This window comes from Oncorhynchus kisutch, linkage group LG10, assembly GCF_002021735.2.
Source record: "Oncorhynchus kisutch isolate 150728-3 linkage group LG10, Okis_V2, whole genome shotgun sequence".
Taxonomy (NCBI): domain Eukaryota; kingdom Metazoa; phylum Chordata; class Actinopteri; order Salmoniformes; family Salmonidae; genus Oncorhynchus; species Oncorhynchus kisutch.
In genome coordinates, this window is record NC_034183.2 from 34,570,976 (window position 1) to 34,593,967 (window position 22,992).

General features: G+C 43.8%; 1 protein-coding gene across 11 annotated transcripts in view; it reads left to right on the forward strand.

Moving 5' to 3' along the window:
• LOC109898078 (receptor-type tyrosine-protein phosphatase F-like) overlaps nt 1–22,992 on the forward strand; it is a 405,249-nt gene that overhangs the window by 366,723 nt on the left and 15,534 nt on the right. For 6 of the 11 annotated variants that reach the window (XM_031833581.1, XM_031833582.1, XM_031833584.1 and 3 more), the window contains 5 exons: nt 2,584–2,747; nt 8,571–8,582; nt 12,144–12,256; nt 17,005–17,037; nt 18,961–19,058. In XM_031833581.1, the coding sequence (XP_031689441.1) occupies nt 2,584–2,747; nt 8,571–8,582; nt 12,144–12,256; nt 17,005–17,037; nt 18,961–19,058 (420 nt within the window). The remainder of the gene's footprint in view (nt 1–2,583; nt 2,748–8,570; nt 8,583–12,143; nt 12,257–17,004; nt 17,038–18,960; nt 19,059–22,992) is intronic. The other 5 variants (XM_031833587.1, XM_031833590.1, XM_031833591.1 and 2 more) reach the window with 3 other exon arrangements.

Sequence of the window (22,992 nt, forward strand, 5' to 3'; positions counted from 1 at the left end):
GCACGTTGTGAATTCAACCAACCTCTGGCTGTCTTTTGAGTGGTTGAATATACGTACTGTAGGTTGAAATCTCATTGATCCACATCTCAACCAAATATTACCCAAATGTTCATGTTTCAATGATGTGTTGTGCCCAGTAGGAAGCCTTATTGTGGGAGAAACAATGGGGAAAAATAAGACTATTCACCCTATGCACTCCTCGGTCTTCTCCCCTTCCCTTCCCTTCCCTTCCATTCCCTTCCCTTCCCTTCCCTTCCCTTCCCTTCCCTTCCCTTCCCTTCCCTTCCCTTCCCTTCCCTTCCCTTCCCTTCCCTTCCCTTCCCTTCCCTTCCCTTCCCTTCCCCGCATCAGCTCTGCATTCCACTCACTTTATTATCTCTCCAATACACAGCATTCCCATGCTGCATTTGTAAATGTAGAGGCGCTGGCAGTACATTATTCACTCACTCTATGGGCTGTGTTTCTATCAGATAGTGCTTCTCAAATTGATCACTCCCAAAGTTTCCCCCCTCTCTGAGAATATCTAAATGTCCTCTTTTGTTTGGGCTTCCATCCACTGTGTCTAAGAGGCGTGACTGCTGCCATTTTTCAAATAAAGTTTTGTGCTGCACTGCCTGCTGCACATTGCCAAAAGTATAAGAATGAGCTGCGGAGAAGAGAGCGAGAAGAGGAGCCTGGGAGAGAGAGAATAGAGAGACCGAGACAGAAGAGGGAGGGACGAGCCTGGAAGCGATGGAGAGAGAAAGAGGAAGCCGAGAAATGAGCTCAACATGAACAGTTCTCAGAGATGTCAGGCTATTCATGGCTGTTTCTGTCATTGAGTCGATCAAGACCGCAGGTCTTTCTCAGCAGGTATCAGAATATGGGATGCACCATGACCTTTTGACCTTGAACCTTTGTGCAAAGGCTTTTGGCCCATATGAGTCCTTCGTTTATGCAGGATATGACTGCAACCATCTTCATCAATATCAGATGCATATTTTCAATATTTCCTTTGAAGACGTCAATTTATGCTGTGGTGAAACATTCAGAAGACTCGACAGTAACCCTTGTTTTGAGTACTCCTCAACTGGGCCTGACAAGTGCTAGCCACATGTAAACCTGGTGGCGTGGCCTCAGTGAAAGTTGTTGGGATTTCCTCTGCCAGTTATTAAACAATCATTTTAGCAACACGTCTTAGACAGCGAAGGGGTTGCAAATGGGGCAGAGAGAGAGGTAGAGCGAGGGGTAGAGAGATGGGTAGAGAGAGAGAGAGAGAGAGAGAGAGAGATCTTGATGGAGGATTAGACTCGGTCATTGTGTGTATTCCCTGCTGCGTCCGGGGAGGGTGACTAGTGCAGGGGAGGATGCGCATCAGCGGCCTCTGAGGACAAATCCGATAAAGGTGACAACTTTTATCACGCCCTCTGGAAGCCAGCAGAGAACCCGGGGCCAACTCTGTCTCACTGGCGTCAGTACAGTATATCACAGTCTCACTAATTGACATGGCAGGGTTAGAGGAGGGGAGGGGAAGAGCAGGAGAAGAGAGCAACAGAGGCTGAAAATAACTCAGGGTCAGGGGCAGAGAGGAACGAGGGGAAGGGGACAGACTTAACTACCAGGGAGCGGTTGTGAGTGGGCGATTGCTGATACAGGGGCAGGATCTGGAGTTTGTTTATCTGCTCGCAGCATATGTGTACTACTCTCTGAGTGTATTTAGTAGTAGCTTCATCTGCATCAGCACTTAGGCTACAGTAAGCCTATACCTCTCTCCCGGCTTGCGTCTGTGCCACCACAGTAAGCAGGCACATGTAGTGACTGCAGTGCTCTGTGTGTTTCTACGGCAACTGGAATGAACGCTTTTGTCAGCACCAGTTAATGTTTTTATCAGTTAAAAAGGCATTAAAACCCCATTAAAAAGGGAGTTCTGTCATAAATTTCCGAAGTAGGTAACAGCTACTTCTCTCTCTCTCTCTCTCTCTCTCTCTCTCTCTCTCTCTCTCTCTCTCTCTCTCTCTGTGTGTGTGTCTACCACAGATCCCCTTTTCATCTTCAAGTTTTTTTGCAGAGAGGCTGGGTACAATGGATATGGCTTGGCATGATGCTGGCGTCACATAACAAAGCTAAATGGATCAATTTGCAAGGCGTAAATAGCTTAAAGTAACTGCGCTTGTTGTCACTTTGTGTTCTGGCTGACAGGTTGGGGAATTTTCACTCTATTAAAGAATGGAGCTAGCTACAAATACACCTCTCTCTCCTTCACCAGATGCCTGGCTGATGTTAGTCTCCATCAGACACAGCGTTAGATACGGGCTAAGGCAGAGCTGCGAGGAACTCTGTATAGGGCTACGGTAGCATCACGTCGAGTTAGCACCGCGTTTCCAGGCGCCTAACTGATGTCAGCCACTGACTTTCAATCAGGCACTGGGTTGGACAAGGGATAAGACACAAGAGCAACAGAGCTCTAAAGTACTCCAACGGGCTTGAGACTACACAGGTCTCAAGGTTAATAGAGCAGTGTTCAGCCTCCAACCAAATGATAAAGCCTCTCCAATCTGAACAGGGGTTTCTGTGTGGTGTCCTCCTCCTTCTTCTCTCCTGCAGCAGAAGACGTTTGCGGCCAGCCCATACTCGGACCCCATCACAGTGAAGCTCCACAGCGGTCTGGCTCGCCATGCTGAGGACCCAGAGATGCTGTGGGTCATGGGCCCTGTCCTGGCCGTCGTACTCATCATCATCATCGTCATCGCTATCCTGCTCTTCAAGAGGTAAATACACCGCCGCGCCAACTATTTCATTGCTGCAATGAATGTGCGTCATGGCACTCTAGTGTTTGATGTGGATCGTTTTTCGCAAGTGCCCGCAACTGTACATGTGTGCTTGTGTTCTCAAAAAAGTGACATTACTGCTAAAGGCAGTGAGGACACAACTGATAACTACAAACTTTGATAGTATGTGAAATTTCGAAAAATCGAGTGTGCTTTAAATGCCAGGATGACGTACTCATTTTCATCTAGTAGAATTCGCTACACAATTGTGAGGAGGAGAAATGTATCTCCAGACTCACGTGTATAGAGCAGACAGTGTCAAAAGAGGTGGTTAACTTGCATCGGCATGACAGTTGGCACAAATGCACATATACACTACATGACCAAAAGTATGTGGACACCTGCTTGTCGAAACATTTCATTCCAAAATCCTGGGTGTTAATATGGAGTTTGCTGCTATAAAAGCCTCCATTCTTCTGGGAAGGCTTTCCACTAGATGTTGGAACATTGCTGCTGGGACTTGCTTCCACTAGACCGTTAGTGAGGTCGGGCACTGATGTTGGGCGATTAGGCCTGGCTCACGGTCTGCATTCCAATTCATCCCAAAGGTGTTCGATGGGATTGGTCAGGGCTCTGAGAAGGCCAGTCAAGTTCTTCCACATCGATCTTGACAAACCATTTCTGTGCATGGGGGCATTGTCATGCAGAAACAGGAAGCTGTTGCCACAAATGTGGAAGCACAGAATCGTATAGAATATCATTGTATGCTGTAGCGTTATGATTTCCCTTCACTGGAACTAAGGGGCCAAGGCTGAACAATGAAAAACAGCCCCAGACCATTATTCCTCCTCCCCCAAACTTTACAGTGGGGTAGGTAGCATTCTCCTGGCATCCACCAAACCCAGATTTGTCTGTCAGACTGGAAGATGGTGATGCGTGCAGCGTGATTCAACACTCCATAGAACACGTTTCAACTGCTCCAGAGTCCAATGGCTGCGAGCTTTACACCACTCCGTCCGATGCTTGGCATTGCGCAGTTTATGCACCGACGTAGCTTCCACAGGCAGTTTGGAACTCGTATTGAGTGTTGCAACAGGGGACAACCAATTTTTATGTGCTACACCCTTCAGCCCTCGGCGGTCCCGTTCTTTGAGCTTGTGTGGCCTATCACTTCGTGGCTGAGGCATTGTTGTGCCGAGACGTTTACACTTCACAATAACAGCACCTACAGTTGAACAGGGCAGCTCTATCAGGGCAGAAATTTGTCGAACTGACTTCTTGGAACGGTTGCATCTTATGATGGTGCCACATTAAAAGTCTCTGCTCGATTTTATACACCTGTCAGCAACAGGTGTGGCTGAAATAGTCTATTCCACTAATTTGAAGGGGTGTCCACATACTTTTGGATAGTGTATTTGACCTCATCCCAAAATATGCTAATGAGCCCCACCAGTACATTGCCCCCACTTATGAATGGTGATCGTACTTCATATTCTAAATGTTGTGTAGAAACATGTCTGATTATACTTACAAGGTACCGAACTGTACCATGTGAGTTCATATGTGTACCTGTGAAGTGTACCTTTCACTTTTTTTTGCACCCCAGGGAACAACACTGTATCCTAACCATACCCCATTTTTTTTGAGAGTGTGTTAATTCATGTTCCAAGGGATAACCATGAACCAGATGGCACTGCAGAAATATTGACGCACTCAACCAAGTGTGGTCACAGTACAAAATATAAACGAATTGAAATCAGAAACAGCAGTATACTGTCATTTTATAGAAATAACACCTTCAAGTTGTTGCATGTACTTAAAGCAAAGTGCAATTTTTTTTATTTTTGGCACTATACACCACTATACACCACTATACACCACTATACACCATACAGTGCACTTTCGGACCCCTTGAATTTTTCCACATTTTGTTACGTTACAGCCTTATTATAAAACAACCGTATTGTTTTTTCCCCCCTCATTAATCTACACACAACACCCCATAAAGACACAGCAAAGGCAGGATTTTAGAAATGTTTGCTAATTTATTTAAAAAAAAATAAGAAACTGAAATATATCATTTACATAAGTATTCAGACACATTACTTAGTACTTTGTTGAAGCACTTTTGGCAGCGATCACGGGCTCGCATTCTAAAGCTACAAGCTTGGCACACCTGTATTTGGGTAGTTTCTCCCATTGTTCTTTGTCAGGTTGGATGGGGAGTGTCGCTGCACAGCTATTTTCAGGTTTCTCCAGAGATGTTTGATCGGTTTCAAGTCTGGGCTCTGGCTGGGCCACTCAAGGACATTTAGAGACTTGTCCCAAAGCCACTCCTGTGTTGTCTTGGCTGTGTGCTTAGGGTCGTTTTCCTGTTGGAAGGTGAACCTTCGCCCCAGTCTGAGGTCCTGAGCGCTCTGGAGCAGGTTTTCATCAAGGATCTCTCTGTACTTTGGCCCGTTCATCTTTCCCTCGATCCTGACGAGTCTCCCATTACCTGCCACTGAAAAACATCCCCCCCAGCATGATGCTGCCACCACTAGGCTTCATCGTATGGATGTTGCCAGGTTTCCTCCAGATGTGACTCTTGGCATTCAGGCCAAATAGTTAAATCTTGGTTTCATCAGGCCAGAGATTCTTGTTTATCATGGTCTGAGAGTCTTTAGGTGCCTTTTGGCAAACTCCAAGCAGGCTGTCATGTGCCTTTTACCTGAGGAGTGGTTTCAGTCTGGCCACTCTACCATAAAAGCCTGATTGGTGGAATTCTGCAGAGATGGTTGTCCTTCTGGAAGGTTCTCCCATGTCCAAAGAGGAACTCTAGAGCTCTGTCCGGGTGACCATCGGGTTCTTGGCCACCTCCCTGACCAAGGCCCTTCTCCCCCGATTGCTCAGTTTGGCTGTGCGGCCAGCTCTAGGAAGAGTCTCTGTTTTTGGGGACCTTCAATGCTGCAGACATTTTTTGGTACCCTTCCCCAGATCTGTGCCTCAAAACAATCCTGTCTCGGAGCTCTACGGACAATTCCTTCAACTTCATGACTTGGTTTATGCACTGACATGCACTGTCAAATGTGGGACCTTATATAGACAGGTGTGTGCCTTTCCAAATCATGACCAATCAATTGAATTTACCACTGATGGACTCCAATCAAGCTGTAGAAACATCTCAATGATGATCAATAGAAGCAGGATGCACCTGAGCTTCATTTCGAGTCTCATTGCAAAGGGTCTGAATAAATGTATTTGTATTTTTTTTTTATGTGTTAAAATGTCTAAAAACGTGTCGCTTTGTCATTGACGGGTATTGTCTGTAGATTGATGAGGAAAATAGTTTATTAATCCATTTTTTTAAAAGGCTGTAACTCAACAACATGTGTCTGAATACTTTCCGAATGCTCTGTATATACGTAAGTAAGTGGACATCCCTACAAATGAGTGGATTCGACAATTTCAGCCACACCCGTTGCTGACAGGTGTATAAAATTGAGCACACAGCCATGCAAACTCCATAGATGACCGGCAGTAGAATGGCCTTACTGAAGAGCTCAGTGACTTTCAATGTGGCACCATGATAGGATGCCACCTTTCCAACAAGTCAGTTTTTCAAATTTCTGCTCTGCTAGAGCTGCCCTGGTCAACTGTAAGTGCTGTTATTGTGAAGTGGAAATGTCTAGGAGCCACCGAATGCTGATGCGCGAAACGCAAAAAAATCTTCTGAGTTCAATACTGAGTTCATCGGGAGCTTCATGAAATGGGTTTCCATGGCCGAGCAGCCGCACACAAGCCTAAGCTCACCATGCGCAATATCAAGCATCGGCTGGAGTGGTGTAAAGCTCGCCACCAATGGACTCTGAAGCAGTGGGAATGCGTTCGCTGGAATGTTGAATCACGCTTCACCATCTTCCACAGTCTGACAGACGACCCTGGGTTTGGCGGATTCCAGGAGAATGCTACCTGCCCGAATGCATAGTGTCACCTGTAAAATTTGGTGGAGGAGGAATTCCGGTCTGGAGCTGTTTTTCATGGTTCGGGCTAGACCCCTTAGTTCCAGTGAAGGGAAATCTTAATGCTATATCGTACAATTACAATCTAGATGGTTCTGTGCTTCCAACTTTGTGGCAACAGTTTTGGGAAGACCCTTTCCTGTTTCAGCATGACAATCAATACCCCCCATGCACATAGCGAGGTCCATACAGAAATGGTTTGTTGAGATTGGTGTGGAAGAACTTGACTGGCCTGCATTCGTTGGAGTTCAGTGGTTACTCCATCAAGACAGATAGACATTCATCTAGCCTCAGCCTGAAGTCCTGTAGGCTCTGTGAGACTCTCTCCTTGGAGTGAGTGGGCATTGATATGGGAGGTATCTCAGTCAGGTAGCCTGTGGCCATGCTCTCCCAGAGTTGGCCCAGCTGTGTTTTCGCTGCTCTCTTTGAATGTAGCTGTCCTTAGAGCTTCTAGCTGAGCTATCGTAAGAGAGAGAGGGAAGAACAGGGGATCCATATGCTTCTTCCGCTAATAATGAAATCTCAGCTAGCTAGCACACTGCTGGGATGGGACGAGCTGGTCCTCCTTTCTCTGTCTTCTTCTGTCTGTTCAACTTTCTTCTCCACTTTTGTCAGCCTTCTCTCTTACTGTTTGTTCAGTCTTTGAGTTGCTTGGGCTTGTGGTAGTGTAGCTCTCCTTACTTCTCAGACGCTTCAGCTCTGCTTGAACAAAAAAGGGAATCAGGTGCTTGACTTGATCATTAAAAAGGACGTAATCATTTAAAAAAGCATTCCAAAATGCTTGGCCTCACCTTAATTCTCCTCACTCTGGCGATCAGAAGGAGCCAGACCTCAACTCGCTCTTACACAACAACCCAGGAAAGTAATAAGCTGAACTCAGCTGAACTAGTAATTCAAAGTATTTCTCTGTGGAAAAGTTCAGGCAAGGCTGACTTAGATGGCAGGAGGGTGGAGGATTTCTTCACAGCAAATGAGAAGAAATCTTTTGAAGTGTCCCAATTTAACATGCCTATTTGACTGCATAGGCCTATAACTCTCTGATGTCCATGCCAGGACACATAGCAACTTTTTTTGACTTGGAAGTCATTTTGCTGGAATGGATTGTATTCAAATATAAATGAATGTAAACGCTACAAAACACAGTACAAGAGGCAGATCTATAGACATTTCAACAGTTGCAAAAGTATATGAGGTGAAACAGCTTATTATATAATAACCCCATCCTCATCTGTCCACACAATGTAGTAGGATAACATAGTTGATACCGGAACGTTAGTTGCAGGATGCAGCCTACTGTATTTCCACTGAGCTAGTACAATATCTACCTCAAGTAACCTGAGAGAGCAGAGTGCACCATCATCAAGCCTGTCCAACTGCAGAGAATATAATTATCTCCTGAATTCCCCACATAGCAGATATGTAGATCCTCCTTTAAAAAAAAAATCCCAGCATATGTATCTTAAGAGAATGGGTTGTAAAGAAAAATATATATATATTTAAACACTTGTTGAAGATGATCACAGTGACAGGGATTGAGATCTGGGCCCCTGGAGGAAAAAACTCATTTTCAAAATGTCAGCGTTATTATCTGAATAAAACCGCAGGGCTGAGAGATTGGAGGAGAGAGAGAGGGTGGGAGGGAGGGATGGATGGATGGAATGAGGGATAGAGGGAGGTGTGAAGTAAAGAGCTTGTATTAGCCAGATTCTGTTCCCCATCCACTGCTTCTATGCTTTAACCCTGTAATTTAATCCTCCTCCCTCTCTCTCTCCCTCTCTGTTTTCTCCCTCGCTCACTTTCCCCCTGCTTTCTGTGAACGCAGCAAACAAGAAAGGTTAGTACTTCTCTCCTGTTTTACACCCGTACACCACTTTCCCCCCTCTCAACCCTGGCTTGGCTGTCAATCTGCAGCACACCCTTCCTCTCCCCTCCCCATAAGGCGTCAGCATGCTAAGGCTTCAGCTGGCTGTACGAGTGTGCTTGCATAGTCCCTTAAAAGACCTTCGCTTGAGAAAAAAAACATGTTTTTACATCAAATTAAGATGTTATTGCAGTATTTCTAAAGTGAAAATATCTGCATGAAACCGATTGGTCTCTCATTGAATGACAAAAAACCCACTTAATTGAAGAACCCCTGCTGTTGACCAATCACCGACGAATGGGAGTAGACTTCGGCTACTGACTTCGGCTTGCCTCAAACTTTTTGCTGTTGTGCCCAAACAACTGATAAAACCCTCGCTGAGACACAAACTAACAAAAACGTCACAAAAGGTAGTTGAGCTGGGAAGCATGTGGACAGATGCTTTTACTCCTCTATAAGATGTGCTTCTGGGTCAGGCTGCTCCACTCTGTTCTGTTCTGACTGATGCCTGATGTAGAGAGTCAGAGTGACAGACTGACATGCTCTTTGTTTCTACTACACTGTCAAGATCACACATAGCGAGGTCCAGTATGCGATCGATTCTTTTTCTACTACTCTTTTTTTCTGACTCGAAAGTCATGAATCGTTTTTCTGAGTGACTCGTTCATTTTAGTCGTTCTTTTGGCCTGCTAGCAGCAGGATTGATATACAGTCCTCCGACTCAACAGCTCTAGAGATGTGCTCTGACCAACAACTGTCTGTCATAATTACTCAAAGGAAAATAGATCATGCTGCAGGCAGCATAGAGGATAAAAATATATGTTAACTGACAATTCATCTCATGGTGCAAGAATGAACACAATTCATTAATTATTGAATGTTATGATGGAATCGGCTTTGAAGAATCAAAGCATGAACAGCCTCTACTAAACAAACTTGAACTCGAGAACAAATCGTTTGGGGGGGGGGCTGCAGCGAACCATATTGTGCTTATCACCCTCACGGCAGTTGAGCAATGCACTCCTCCAACAGTCGTTCACAATCTAGTCCGGATGTGGCCACAACTAGACCTTGTTTTAAATGTAGAAAGACATCATCTTATTTGTATCCCTAGCAATCAACAAATGTAGGCCTACATTGTTTAAACAACAAGTCTCAGACACAAATGACAGCTTCAATAAGCACACGTGTAAACGACACGTGAACGAGAGGTTTGTCGGATTATGACAGTTTTCAGTTCATCGTTCGCCGGTAGGGGCTCCTGCCTGCTAACTGTGATGAACGAGAGGCTTGTAGAATCAGGACTCTTTCAAGTTTTCAGTTCATCATTCGCTGGTGTGGGGGTCCTGCGTGTTCTGGCCATTACTGACTCAAATGAACAAAATGAGTCTACAGAATCGTTCTTTTGACTGAACTTTCCATCACTATTACACATCACACCTTTCTTTGACTGGTGTGTTGTGTTTTTTCACAGGAGACATGTCTGGCTCTCGACTGGTTGTGTTTCTATGTGTGTGCATCTGTGTGTGTGTCCACGCATGTAGTGTTTGCGCGTGTGAGCATGCAAATATGTGCATGCGTGTGTGGGCAATGTTTACAGGCAGCTTTGAGAAATGTCTTTGATCTTGTTGATCTGTTGAGCTACATCTCTCTGAGAGTTCATAGTCTGTGGTTTCTCCTTTGCCCGGTTCCCCCCACCAACACCCACACACACCTGCAGCCCTGATGCCTTGCAAGCTAAATGCAAAAAGTGGAGTTCAAATGACATGTCGTTTCCTAGGCAATAGTCAGAATAACAAAGCACGCTTTCCCACACTTCCTTATTTCCTGCCTCCATGCTTTATTACGATCTCCATTACAATCCTCATCTCGCCGTCCATCTCCGTGGCTGTGTCCTAAATGGCATCTTATCTCCTATATAGTGCAGCTCTATTGACCCGAGCCTTAAGGGCTTTCCACAACTTATTGTGGGAAGCTTGTGGAAGGCTACCCAAAACGATTGACCCAAGTTAAACAATTTAAAGGCAATGCTACCAAATACTAATTGAGTGTATGTAAACTTCTGACCCACTGGGAATGTGATGAAAGAAATAATAGCTTAAATCATTCTCTCTACTATTATTCTGACATTTCACATTCTTAAAATGAAGTGATGATACTAACTGACCTAAGACAGGGAATTTTTTATAGGATTACATGTCAGGAATTGTCAAAAAATTAGTATGAATGTATTTGGCTAAGGTGTATATAATCTGTAAATTTAGGGCTAGTAACATGACTGACACCTCTCATAGACAGCTGTGATAGCATGGCATCACTAATAGCTGCCCCTGAGACAGAGTTAGGTGAGCACATCAGCAGCAGCACTCAACGATGAAGGCTGCTGCACATGACATGTTAGCGTAATGTTAGCGCTACCCAGAGAAACGAACGCATGCTTTAATGCATTTGCTTGGCAGCAGCTGTAACATGTCAACACTTAAGACCTCAGTTATCATGCTCGCGCTAGGAGACGTGTGTTGTGCATTGGGAATGGAGGAGATGTGCTCTCTCTCTGTTTCTCTCTCTCCCCTCTGCCTACTTTCCTTCCTCCTCTCCCTCTCTTTCTTTCTCTCCATCCCCTCTTCCCCAAGTCCCTCCCTCTCCCACTCCCCTCTCTCCTTCCCTCCCTCCTTCTCTCTTTCTCTCCACCTCTGTAATTAGCCAGCCTTGCTAGTCTGTCACTGCAACTGATCCGTTAATTGCTCAGCCTGTTTTGTTTTCACACATTCATATGGGGGAAATTAGAGGTTTTAATGAGCGTAAACCTAAAACTGTGTCACCACTTCCCCCCCAGCTGTGTAGACAGTAAATTGGGCCCTCCACACATAAACGGCCTCATCTGGGGAACCAACGAACACAGCCCAGCAGACAGTGTTATTTAACAGCAGCATACTCAAATTGCACCCGATATAACGCATTACTTTTGACCAGAGCTGAGGGCTGTGGCTATGGTCAAAGGTAGGGCATTATATAGCAGGGATGGTGCAGTTTTGGACATAAAACAAATGTACTTATTTATGTGTGCTTTCTTTATATTTTGCATTCTGTATGTTGACTTTGTGTCTGGTCTGTCTTTGGACATGGTCTATTACTGGAAGCACCTATTCATTAAGTCCATTTCCGGGTATGTGTAAATGCAATTCTGGGATTCTGATCTGACTCTGAAGAGTAGATGTGTGCCTCTGCTTCAGGAAGTTACACATCTCAACATGACTTTTAACTACCTGCAAATTGAGCATCGTCTTGGTATCTGGTATCTTCCACATGAAGTGGATTGGGTTCTGATGGGTAATCTGTGTAAGGGGTTGACCATCCCAAGCCAGCAGGCCCCTGCTGTATGGTTACATTCCAATGTCTAAAGGCCTTTTAGCATGCCACTTAGAATACATGCCAAATACATTACATTCTAAATAGTAGTGTGAATTTTGGAACAGAGAATATACTGTGTTTACAGCTCCTCTCATGGCCTATCCTCCCTGCCTCTCTCCCCAGGAAACGAGCATCTCCCTCTGCCAAGGATGAGCACTCTGTTGGGGTGAAGGACTCTCTGCTGGCCCACTCCTCTGACCCTGTGGAGATGAGACGACTTAACTACCAGACACAAGGTATAGACGCACACAAACACAAACTCACCCACCCAGACACACTAGCAGACCGGACTGATCACTAGACACACACTGCAAATTCGGACGTTTGAAAAGGTCCTAAGAACGTCGATAGGCCTTTCTCTGCACTCACCCCCAAAGAAACACTGGGAGAAAACTCATGATTCTCAGAGTCGGAGCACGCTGCTCAGACCACTGCGCTATCGCAGTTCACAATGTTCTAGCAAGCCGCCAGATCACTGTGAATACTGATGATACCTGAGTGCGTTGTTTTTCCTAATTTTTGTTTTTAGCCTCCTGTAAACCATAGTCCTAACCTTAACCACTCGGGAATGAACACATACAGTTAACCCTTTGAGTTGTTTCCGTTTCACCCCTGTAACCACACGGGATTAACCCTGTGACCATGCAGAATGAACGGGAACAAAAATAGACCTTCATCCATAATACGTAGAATTTCAAAGGGAAACTTCGAGATCTTGTTGAGCAGACAAAACAACCCACACAGACACACTTAAGTTTAGAAACCATGGCCAAACTTTCCACTTTGCCTACAGTCAAATCTCTAACAAGGTTGCTTATAAAACCTGGCCTCGAGCCACCTCCACTGGTCACACTCTTACGCTTTGATACATTCTGGTAAATGTGTAGATTTTTGTAACCACTTTGATAGGAGAAGCAGTGTAATGCAGCTCACAGGACAGCTTTGGAAGATGTAATAGGAAAACCTTCTGAGTTCTCAGTGTATATGCAGCTAAATTAGATTCTGCTAAATTAGAATAATATCAGATGCCGGTTATCTCAAATTAAAGATTGTCGACATTCAATTATGCCGACTATCATCGGTGGAATGTACCTGCTTTACTGCACACCACATTCTCCAGTGTAAAAATAAAATAAAATAAACACCGAGTGTTAAATCAACACTGAAAGTATTGAGTTTGTGGACCCATATAGACATCGGGAACCGTGTTAAATGAACACTGCTTAGTTTAAACCCTTATTTAAATATTTCCCAGAGTGCCTGATCTTTCAAATAAAAAAACACCCATGACTGTATTTGTTAGTGACTGAGATATATGCTTGTTGCATTCATCCATTTTCATCCCTCCTGACATCACCAAGTGATAACAAATGTGTATTTGTAACACAATACCTTACATATTTCATACGGCCTTATTTTAAGGGTCTTGTATTACCCTAATAGAGTGACCTGAAACTCATATACATCTCTTTGAACCAAAACCACACCCATCATTATTATATATCCCAGCATGCTCTATTGCAGGTTGGGTTTTGGAATTGTTTGTTTCAGTATCTATGTTTGTGCACGTGCATTGCTGCATTGGGGGGTCCCGAGTGGCGCAGCGGTCTAAGACACTGCATCTCAGTGCTAGAGGCGTCACTACAGAGCCTGGTACGATACAAGGCTGTATGACAACCGGTCGTGACTGGGAGTCCCATAGGGCGGCGCACAATTGGCCCAGCATTGTCCGGGTTAGGATTTGGCCGGGGTAGGCCATCATTGCAAATAAGATTTTGTTCTTTACTGATTTGCCTGGAAAAATAAAGGTTACATTTTTTGGGAGGCATAATTACATTTCCTGGGGGGCGTTGGTTACATTTCTTGCACCCGTTACTGAAAAGTTTTGTCCAGTTTAAATGTTTTAGGTAGTCTCCGCACAATGTTCCTAATCCTGGAAGTCATTCCGAATGCAGATTAATACAACCGCCAACTGTTGGATATCCTAACTCTGGCTGGATTCCATAGGAATTACACATCACTTTGCAAATTGGCATAATATGACTTGCAGGTAGAATTGAAAAATGATGATACATTTCCCAGGTTTTCCAGAAATGCTGATTGGAAGTTTCCTGGAAATGGAAGAGGGAAATCTGAAATAATTCAGTCAATTTTGATAACCCTAATTCCTTTCTGGCCTGAGGTATGAACTGGGGTACAATTAATGCACTTAAAAAGGTACAAAGGATGACCTTACAGAGTACCACTACAGTTACAAGTGTTTGTACCCCTTTAGGCACAAATCTAAATATTTTGTTGTGTGTAATACAATGGCCTGAAAGTTGTGGTTTACAGGCCACATAGGGCCTGCAAGTCACATTATGGTGACTTACACATCACCTTTGTATGTGCTATTGGAATCCAGCCAGTGTAGTAATATAACTTTTGGGACCTGTTTTCAGAATGGGTTGGGAAGACTACACTATGAGACTACCTAAAGCAGGACTTTCCAACCCAGTTCCTGGAAAGCTACCATCCTATAGGTTTTCACACCAACCCTAATCTAGCATGCCTGACTCTGAAAACTAGCTGGTTGATAAACTAAACCAGGTTAGTTACAACTGGGGTTGGTGCGAAAACATACAGGAGGGTAGCTCTCCACGAACGAAGTGGGCGAGACCTGAGCTAAAGCATCTAAACTAGAACAGCCATTTCAGTAACAGGTGCAATAATTCTAAGTAACATATTGGATCAGTTTAGAAAATATTTGTCATTTTTATTTGAGTGCCATAATATTAACTAATTAGTCCATGTACATGCACATGCACAAACAGATAACGAAACAAACCATTTTGAAAAATCAAACTGCAATAGAGCTTACTGGGAAACATGTTAATGATTGTCATGGTTTTGGTTCATAGTGATGTGTATGAGTTCCAGGCTCCTGTATTTGGGTAAAACTCGGCACTCAAAGTAAAGCCTTATAAAATGTGTATGGCATTGTGCTAAAGTGGCACTCCAGTCTCCTTTTCACATGATTTAACATCTGATTTACTTAACAAAAGGCACATCTCAATAGGTGGTACAGTTAAGTCATGACATAGCACAGCACAAATGGGGGGGGGGGGGTTCTCTTTTGTTCACTATTGCTCTCTATTGTTCCTCATGCAAGGGGGGAGGCGGATGACATCACAATACCATCAAACCAATGTATTTAATTCCCTACTCCTTGAAGTTTTCAGTTGTGTCTAAACACCACTATTTTGCTTTAAACATCATTTGTGTACCCTTTAGTGTGTGGACATGACTGTATTTTATACTTGGGATATTTCTTTTCAACAGGAGAAGTTCAAAAATCACTGAGGATGTCTTTAAAAAAAAAAATCTAATAACATATTCAATTAGGATCTCACTTGGTGAAGTCCATGGAACCAAAAATGGATAAATGCAGCAATGATGTCTCTGTCACAAACAAATACAGTCATGGGTGGTAACTACAATTTACTCGAAAGCTAAGGTATTCTCGGAAATACATTAAGCAGTGTGTTAATTTCACACTTTCTCAGTGTTATTTGTTTTTGTTTTTAAAACTGGAGAACTTTCTGTGTGGATGTCATCATCTTGTCTTTGTTATATTGGGAGGGTTGAGGATGAGAAGGATTGTACGTTAACAAGGCCTAATGCATAGGATCATATCACTCTTGTAGTATTTGTAGTACTTGGGTTGAGGTGAAGTTGGTATACTCTATGCAAAGAGAGATACTGTAGTTGAGGATTGAAGGTACTATCTGTCGATCAACAACTCAAAGCGCTGGTTTTAGTCTGAAAGTTGAGATGTCCTCTCCCTCTAAACTTCCATTTATGACCTTAAGAAGCCTAAATGGTCTCTTATCATACCGTTAAACTTAAATTAAAAGCTCAAATAGCCGCCTGTCCTTTTTAATAGCCGGGCGGGCAAATAAACTTATGTTTTAAATAAATAACTGGCAAGCAGGGTCCTGGTCAAATGTCGTGCACTATATAGGGAATAGGGTGCCATTTGGGACACAGGCTCTGTGTCTCTTCTAATGGGCTGCAATGACCCAGCTTGCTAATTAACTACCGTTGGAAGCAGCGTTGAACTCGAATATAAGCCCACAGAATCACTCGCCCTTTCTTTCTGTGCTTCCTCCTCTCCTCTCTCTCTCTCTCTAGCACTTTCTTCCTGTGCGCTCTCTCGCCCTCTTTCTCGCTTTCTCACTCTGTCTCCTGCTGTCACTCTTTCTTACTTTATGCCGTCTCTCTCTCTCTATTTCTCTCTCTCTCTAACCCTTCATCTCATCTCTCTCCCCTCCATCCCTCCACGCTGGGGTGTTTTGAAGCTAGATCCTTCACAGGGATCCTCTTTAGTATTTGTTCTAGTAATGTGCTATTAGATGGGCAGCTTGTGGGTCTCTAGCAGTGGGGGACCTGTCTGATGTTGTTTACACAAATAGAGGCAGGTATGTTGTTGACTAGCTTGCCTCTTACCTTGTGTGTCCTTCATGAGCAACAATGAAGAACAGCGCTAGACATCAGGCGTGTCCTAATAGCTCAGTTCTTCACTATCGATGCCTCTGTTGCATACTAAAGCACTCTATGATACTTTAATATAGGGTAGTAGTACATACAGTATAGTCTGTCTTATGTCTAAGACAGTTATGTGTCAGGGTACATATGGACTGTCATGGTAGCCCGGACCCAATACCATGAGGTGAAATCGAAGAGTTCAATTTGGATCCAGGCTATTGTCATGGATGGAGACCTCCTGGAATTGCATCATTCCTCTCAGTTTCAGCCTAACAAACTGACTCTCTTCAGTTCTGAAAACCTTGGTTCTCTTTCTCTATCCCCCTTTATCTCTCTCCTAATCCTTCTTTACCCTCTTCTCCCCTCCTTTTCCTCTCTTCCCCCTTTATCATGAATGATCCCTCTGGTTTTGGCTGTTGAGTATGACACACCGACCTCCCCCATCTTCTCCCCACAGGTTCCAGTGCCCTCAGTTGTCCGAACACTCCAAGTTAGTTTTCATTCCTCCTGTGTTTTCTACCTATTTAAGCATATCCTCTTTCCTTCTCTCTCTCTGATCTCTCTGTGATCTCGCTCTCTCTCTTTCGCTCTCTCTCGCTCCCTCTCTGATCTCTCTCTCGCTCTCTCTCTGATCTCTCTCTCTCTCTCTCTCTGATCTCTGAGTCACTCTGCATCAGTTCTCTCAGTAGCACAATCACAGCTCAGACTGTGCTTCAGGGGGAGTTGGAATATGCAAAAAAAACACATTTCCAATTCACACATGTACAAGTGTGGATTATATGGAAATTTGATTTTTTTTCATGCATATCTCAACTCCCCCTGAGGCACAGTCTGAGCTCTAATAGGACAAATATAACTACCCATCAATTACTTATTAGTGTTAGAACTGATCCTGATCTGTACATACAGTAGTTAGTTTATGTAGTCAGTGACTGTTGCACCAAAACCGACAGCAAGTGTTGTGATGGTGCTACTTTGGGAGCTGAGTTGGAACACCCACCCCCACCCCCCTCCTCCAAGAACACCCACCTCCACCCTCTCTATTCATCCTCCACTGCTGATTTCTGTATGTCACCCACTAAGGCCATCTCATCTCGGCTCCATGCTAGCTGCACCTCCTCTGTGAGCATCTGATTTGTAGCTCAGTCAGCTGGATCCTCCCACCCCCTTCCACTGAACTCCCACCCCCCTCATCCCCACTAGCTGTGTCACTTCCTTTCGACAGGCTGGCCTCAGAACTGCTACCTGTCACCGCTGGCTGAGAACTATCCACAGTGTTTGATTGGATGGCTGTTTGTGGGAGGTCAAGGGTTATAGAAGAGAGTCAGGGTTTAGAGGTCAGAGCTTAGGGTCAATAGGGTCAATAAGCCAATAAGATAAGAAGGGTCAATAGGGTCAATAAGCCAATAAGATAAGAATGCCGTAATATGCATAGAGCCTCTATTGACAATTATATAATTCATTTATTATTTGAATCAATATTATATGTTTGAGACATTTGTGTCTGTGTTTGTTGTTTAGTGGTGTCTGTGTCTCGGTCTGTCCTGTCATTTTGGAGGATAATCAATTTGCTATTGCTTTGAGGACAAGCAGAGATGAAAGATTGTTCCTGCATCAATCCCTGAGCTCTTTTACCGCTGAAAAAGATGATATACTGTACCTGTATGTGTTCTGTTTACAAGTCTCGCACTTTCAGCATCATTCGTTTCAGGATCAATAGCTATATATCACCTGGTAGCAAATGTATATGGTATATCTTCTAAAGTATTGTTTTGCTTTGTGACAATATCATTACTAATGTATTAAGATGTTGGTCTTATGTAGCTATAGCAAGGGATAGTTTGCACCTACCATTTCATGGAAAATTGGAAAGTGACCTGTTGTTAAAGCATGATGCTCTGAACATCCTCCCTCTCTCTCTCTCTCTCTCTCTCTCTCTGTCTCTCTCTCTCTCTCCACACACTTCTTTCCATATCACCACTCTCAATGAGCTCTGTGCTTTGTCATCACACTTGCATCAGTTCACTGGTTGCATATCTCACATTCAGTGTGTGTATGTCTGTTGTGTGCAGGTTAGCTTTTTCGTCATGAATCCTGTTCTGGAGGCAGCTCTGCAGAACGGTCACTAGCTTGCACAGCCACAAAGTCACAACATCTGATTTTAAACATAACATTAACCTTAACCACACTGCTAACCCTAATGCCTAACCCTAACCTTAAATTAGGATCAAAAAGCACATCTAGCAGAAATCGCTCAGTTCTGCCTCCAGGACCACTCTCATCCCAATAAACGTCAACCTGCTGCAAGTGTGTGTGCGTCCATATATCACACTGTGTTGTACTTTTCATCCATAGCTTAAGGAAAGTTTCATGTACCGCTGTAAATAGGTAACATTCTTCCTCTCTCCTTCAGGGATGATGGAGCACCCTTTCATCTCCACCACTGATCTGGCTAACCACATCGAGCGACTTAAGGCCAACGACGGACTCCGCTTCTCACAGGAGTATGAGGTAACTACCCCTGCTCTGCTCTGCCCTGCTGATCACCACTGGCTGTCTACAACTCAGTTCGCTCATATACTGTAGTCTCTGTAGTCTCTAGATCTATAGTCTCTCTCAACAGATTAGCTTGACACTTTGATTATGGCTCACACACTGCCCTGCAACCACTGGCTGTCTTTATCACTACACTCTTAGAGAAAAAGGTGCTATTTAGGAACTAAAAGGGTTCTTTGGCTGTCCCCATAACCCTTTGAATAATTTTTTGGGGTTCCAGGTAGAACCCTTTCGTGGTCGATGACACAGTCGATGACGTGGCACGCAACCATTGGTTGATGCATAGAACGTCTTGGCAGGGGAACGCAACGCAACCGTAGGGCGGATTCTATTATGCTGAGCCAGTCAGATGTTTTGCTCAATAAGCAGACCAGAGTGGGCCTTCCCCAATCAGAACATTTTTTAGGGTGTCTCTATGGTGTCCTTATGACTCTGCCTCGAATTTCTTCACTCTTGTTGGCTCGTGATAGCTAAGATTATCTATTATATTGACAAGTTGTTCAAGTAACTAAAATATGGAAGGCAGGCAGCAGGAGACGAGATCAGGTGGGGCCATTCAGGCCAGTGAGAGAGCAGATACGTATGTGAACAACAAGCACAACTAAGTTGCAGAATGGCACGTGAGTCCACTTATAACAGTGCATTTGTAACAACCTAGACATTATGCTATTTGATCACATAAGCATCTTGTAATTTGACACTCTCTCATAGACTACCACGCAAAAAGATCTGCTTATCTGGCAGAGGCAGATTTTGGACAGAGGTTATCCTCTTGCTTCACCTCTTCCTCTCTGGTGATAGTGATGCACATGCTAGGCCTATTTGAAACATTTCTCATCTACACACACACTTTGTTCTGCCGTTTGGAATAGAGCGGGAGTCTGTGATTGGCCTCCTCCTCCTCTGAGCTAAAATTCTCACTCTGGTTTGTATGGGCAACACATACACCTTTCTTCTTAATTGCCTACGATTAGTGATTCATGATCACTGCCAGCTACTGAGTGGTGAGTGCTGCCTTGCGCCAGTCCAAGTCTCTCCCTGCCTGCGCTGTATTCAGACAGGTGAAAACAATGGCAGTTGTTGGTTGATTGTGCCTTACTCTGTTTGGCACATGCTGTCCAACTCAAACGTTTCCTCAGTAGTGGGGACTGATGCCTTTTGCTGACACAGAGGAAGGAAGGAACACCATATGTTCAGGGAGCGTCGATTCACGCAGAGATGACACATTTAGGATTGGGACTTTGCAAACAATTTATGAGAGGGCTTGGCTGTGTAATGTACGCTGGGGAGTGACGAAAGGTATTAATCAGGCTGTTCACCAGACACAATCACCTCCTAATGTGCCTCGCTAGATTAGGATATCATCGGGAAAAAGAATGGGAGACGCTTTTTGAATACCACTGCGTCGCTGCTGCATCGTTCAGTTATAGCAAATGATAGGTCTGTTTAACATGTCTTGTGCGTTCGATTCACTGCATTGCCTGTGTGGCTGTTTTTCCCTCGGTGGATCTGTAGACAGGTTCCATAAACAACAACGACAAGCGCACACAACCATGCGTGCACACACACACACACACACACACACACACACACAAACACTGTAAGACTTTTCTGTAATTTCAACAGTAAAACACTGTAGAACACACAATAAAATACCTTAAATGTCTTTTTACAGATTTAATGATTGTGCATTGTGGGAAAATGTTGTGGGCTGGGAAAGGTTCTATGGCTTATTAACATATTTTAAGACTTGCATTTGAGGCTATATTTGTTGCACTCTTGAGTGAGAATGCTGTATCCACACAAAATACAGTAATATTCTGTACTTTAGGAAGCTTGAACCCCCCCCCCTTCCCCCACTTTGTTATTAGGTAGAATTAAGTAGAATTATGCAAATAGCTAGTAAAAAGTCTGAGCTAAAATTCTCACTCTGGTTTATATGGGCAACACACACACGCACACACACACACACACACACACACACACACACACACACACACACACACACACACACACACACACACACACACACACACACACACACACACACACACACACACACACACCTTTCTTCATAAGCCTACGATGAGTGATTCATGATCACTGCCTGCTACTGAGCGGTGAGTGTTGCTTTGCACTAGTCCAAGACTCTCATTAAGGAATCCTTCATTCTCCCTGCCTGAGCTGTATTCAGACAGGTGAAAACAATTAGAGTTGTTGGTTGATTGTGCCTTACTCTGTTTGGCACATGCTGTCCAACTCAAATGTTTCCTCAGTAGTGGGGACTGATGCCTTTTGCTGACACAGAGGAAGGAAGGAACACCATATGTTCAGGGAGCGTCGATTCACGCAGACATGACAATTTAGGATTGGGAATTTGCGAACAATTTATGAGAGGACTTGTCTGGTAATGTACGCTGGGGAGTGACAGCAGGTATTAATCAGGCTGTTCACCAGACACAATCACCTCCTAATGTGCCTCGCTAGATTAGGATATCATCTGAAAAAGAATGGGAAATGCTTTTTTCTTCAGTTATAGCAAACAATAGGTCTGTTTAACATGTCTTGTGCGTTCGATCTACTGTATAGCCCATGTGTCTGTTTTTCCCTCGGTGGATTTGTCGACAGCTGACATAAATTACAGCACGCTTACGCGTTGACACACACACACACACACACACACACACTATGGCTGACAATGTCTGGCCGAGTGGCTGAAAGACATTGTTTGCTGTATTTATCATAGATACAACAGAGCATGCACCCCAAATGGGACCCTATTCCCTATTCAGTGCACTATTTTGGACCATGACTCACAATAAGTTACCATTTGGGAGGCAACCTGAGATGCACCTGTCTCCCGACTCCAGAATACGCCTCTGATTCAACGAGGGCCTGGATGTGATGTTATTTATGTCAAACATTTATTGTAAAATGGAACCAAAAATGTTACTGTAATTTAATTAACAGTACCAATTACAATTACAGCATATTACTGTAAATACCCAGTGACATATTACCCAGTGTTCTTTGCAAGTTTTCATTTAAACATGAACATTTTGGTCATTTAGCGGGTGCACTTGTCCTTACAGCAAGTAAAAATGTTTCTGTAACTGTTAACAAACACTTCCAACCTGTAGTGATGTTATGCTTGATACTAGAGATCTAAGGCATGAGTTGAAATCGCTAAGAAGCTAACTTCGAAGCAGTGTACCGATGCGTGTATCATTTTATCAGAAGTATGTAATCAATGACGTACGAAGCTTAGTTTGATCACGATCACGTATCACTGATTTCACCCTGGTTCCGGTGGGGTTTTTTCGATTCCAAGCTGCTTTCAAACACTGACTGGACAGCATATTTATATATATTTATGATTTTGTACAAAATATTTTTCACCTGACCGGTAGCTTAGCAGGTAGAGTAGGGAACAATGGAACATTCACTGATGTGGGGGTATGCGTTTGAGTCCTGTTGAAGGCACACTATTTAGAAAATTGTTCTTTCTGCATTTCTGTTAAAACAATTTGCATTATTTAGTATAAGCTTCTGTCTTAAGCATCCTAAATAATGCCATAGATTCAGTTTCTGAAAAAGAGTCAACTTGAAGGCAAAAAAATGGAAGCATGATGTAAGATGCAAACCTGGTATTCCAACTGATTATATGCTACTTAAGCCAACGACCATGATATTATGACTGAAACAGAGAAAGAATACCTGTGATAATCGCATGCTTCTGACCAGCAGATGTCACTAATCAGCAATGTGTATTTAACCGTTTTTTTGGCACAATTTGATGAAAGCGCCGAAGCCTTTCAGAAAGCCTCGGTTTCCCATCACTACGAAACTCATAGCGATTACATGGCAAAACAGATGAAAATGACATGGC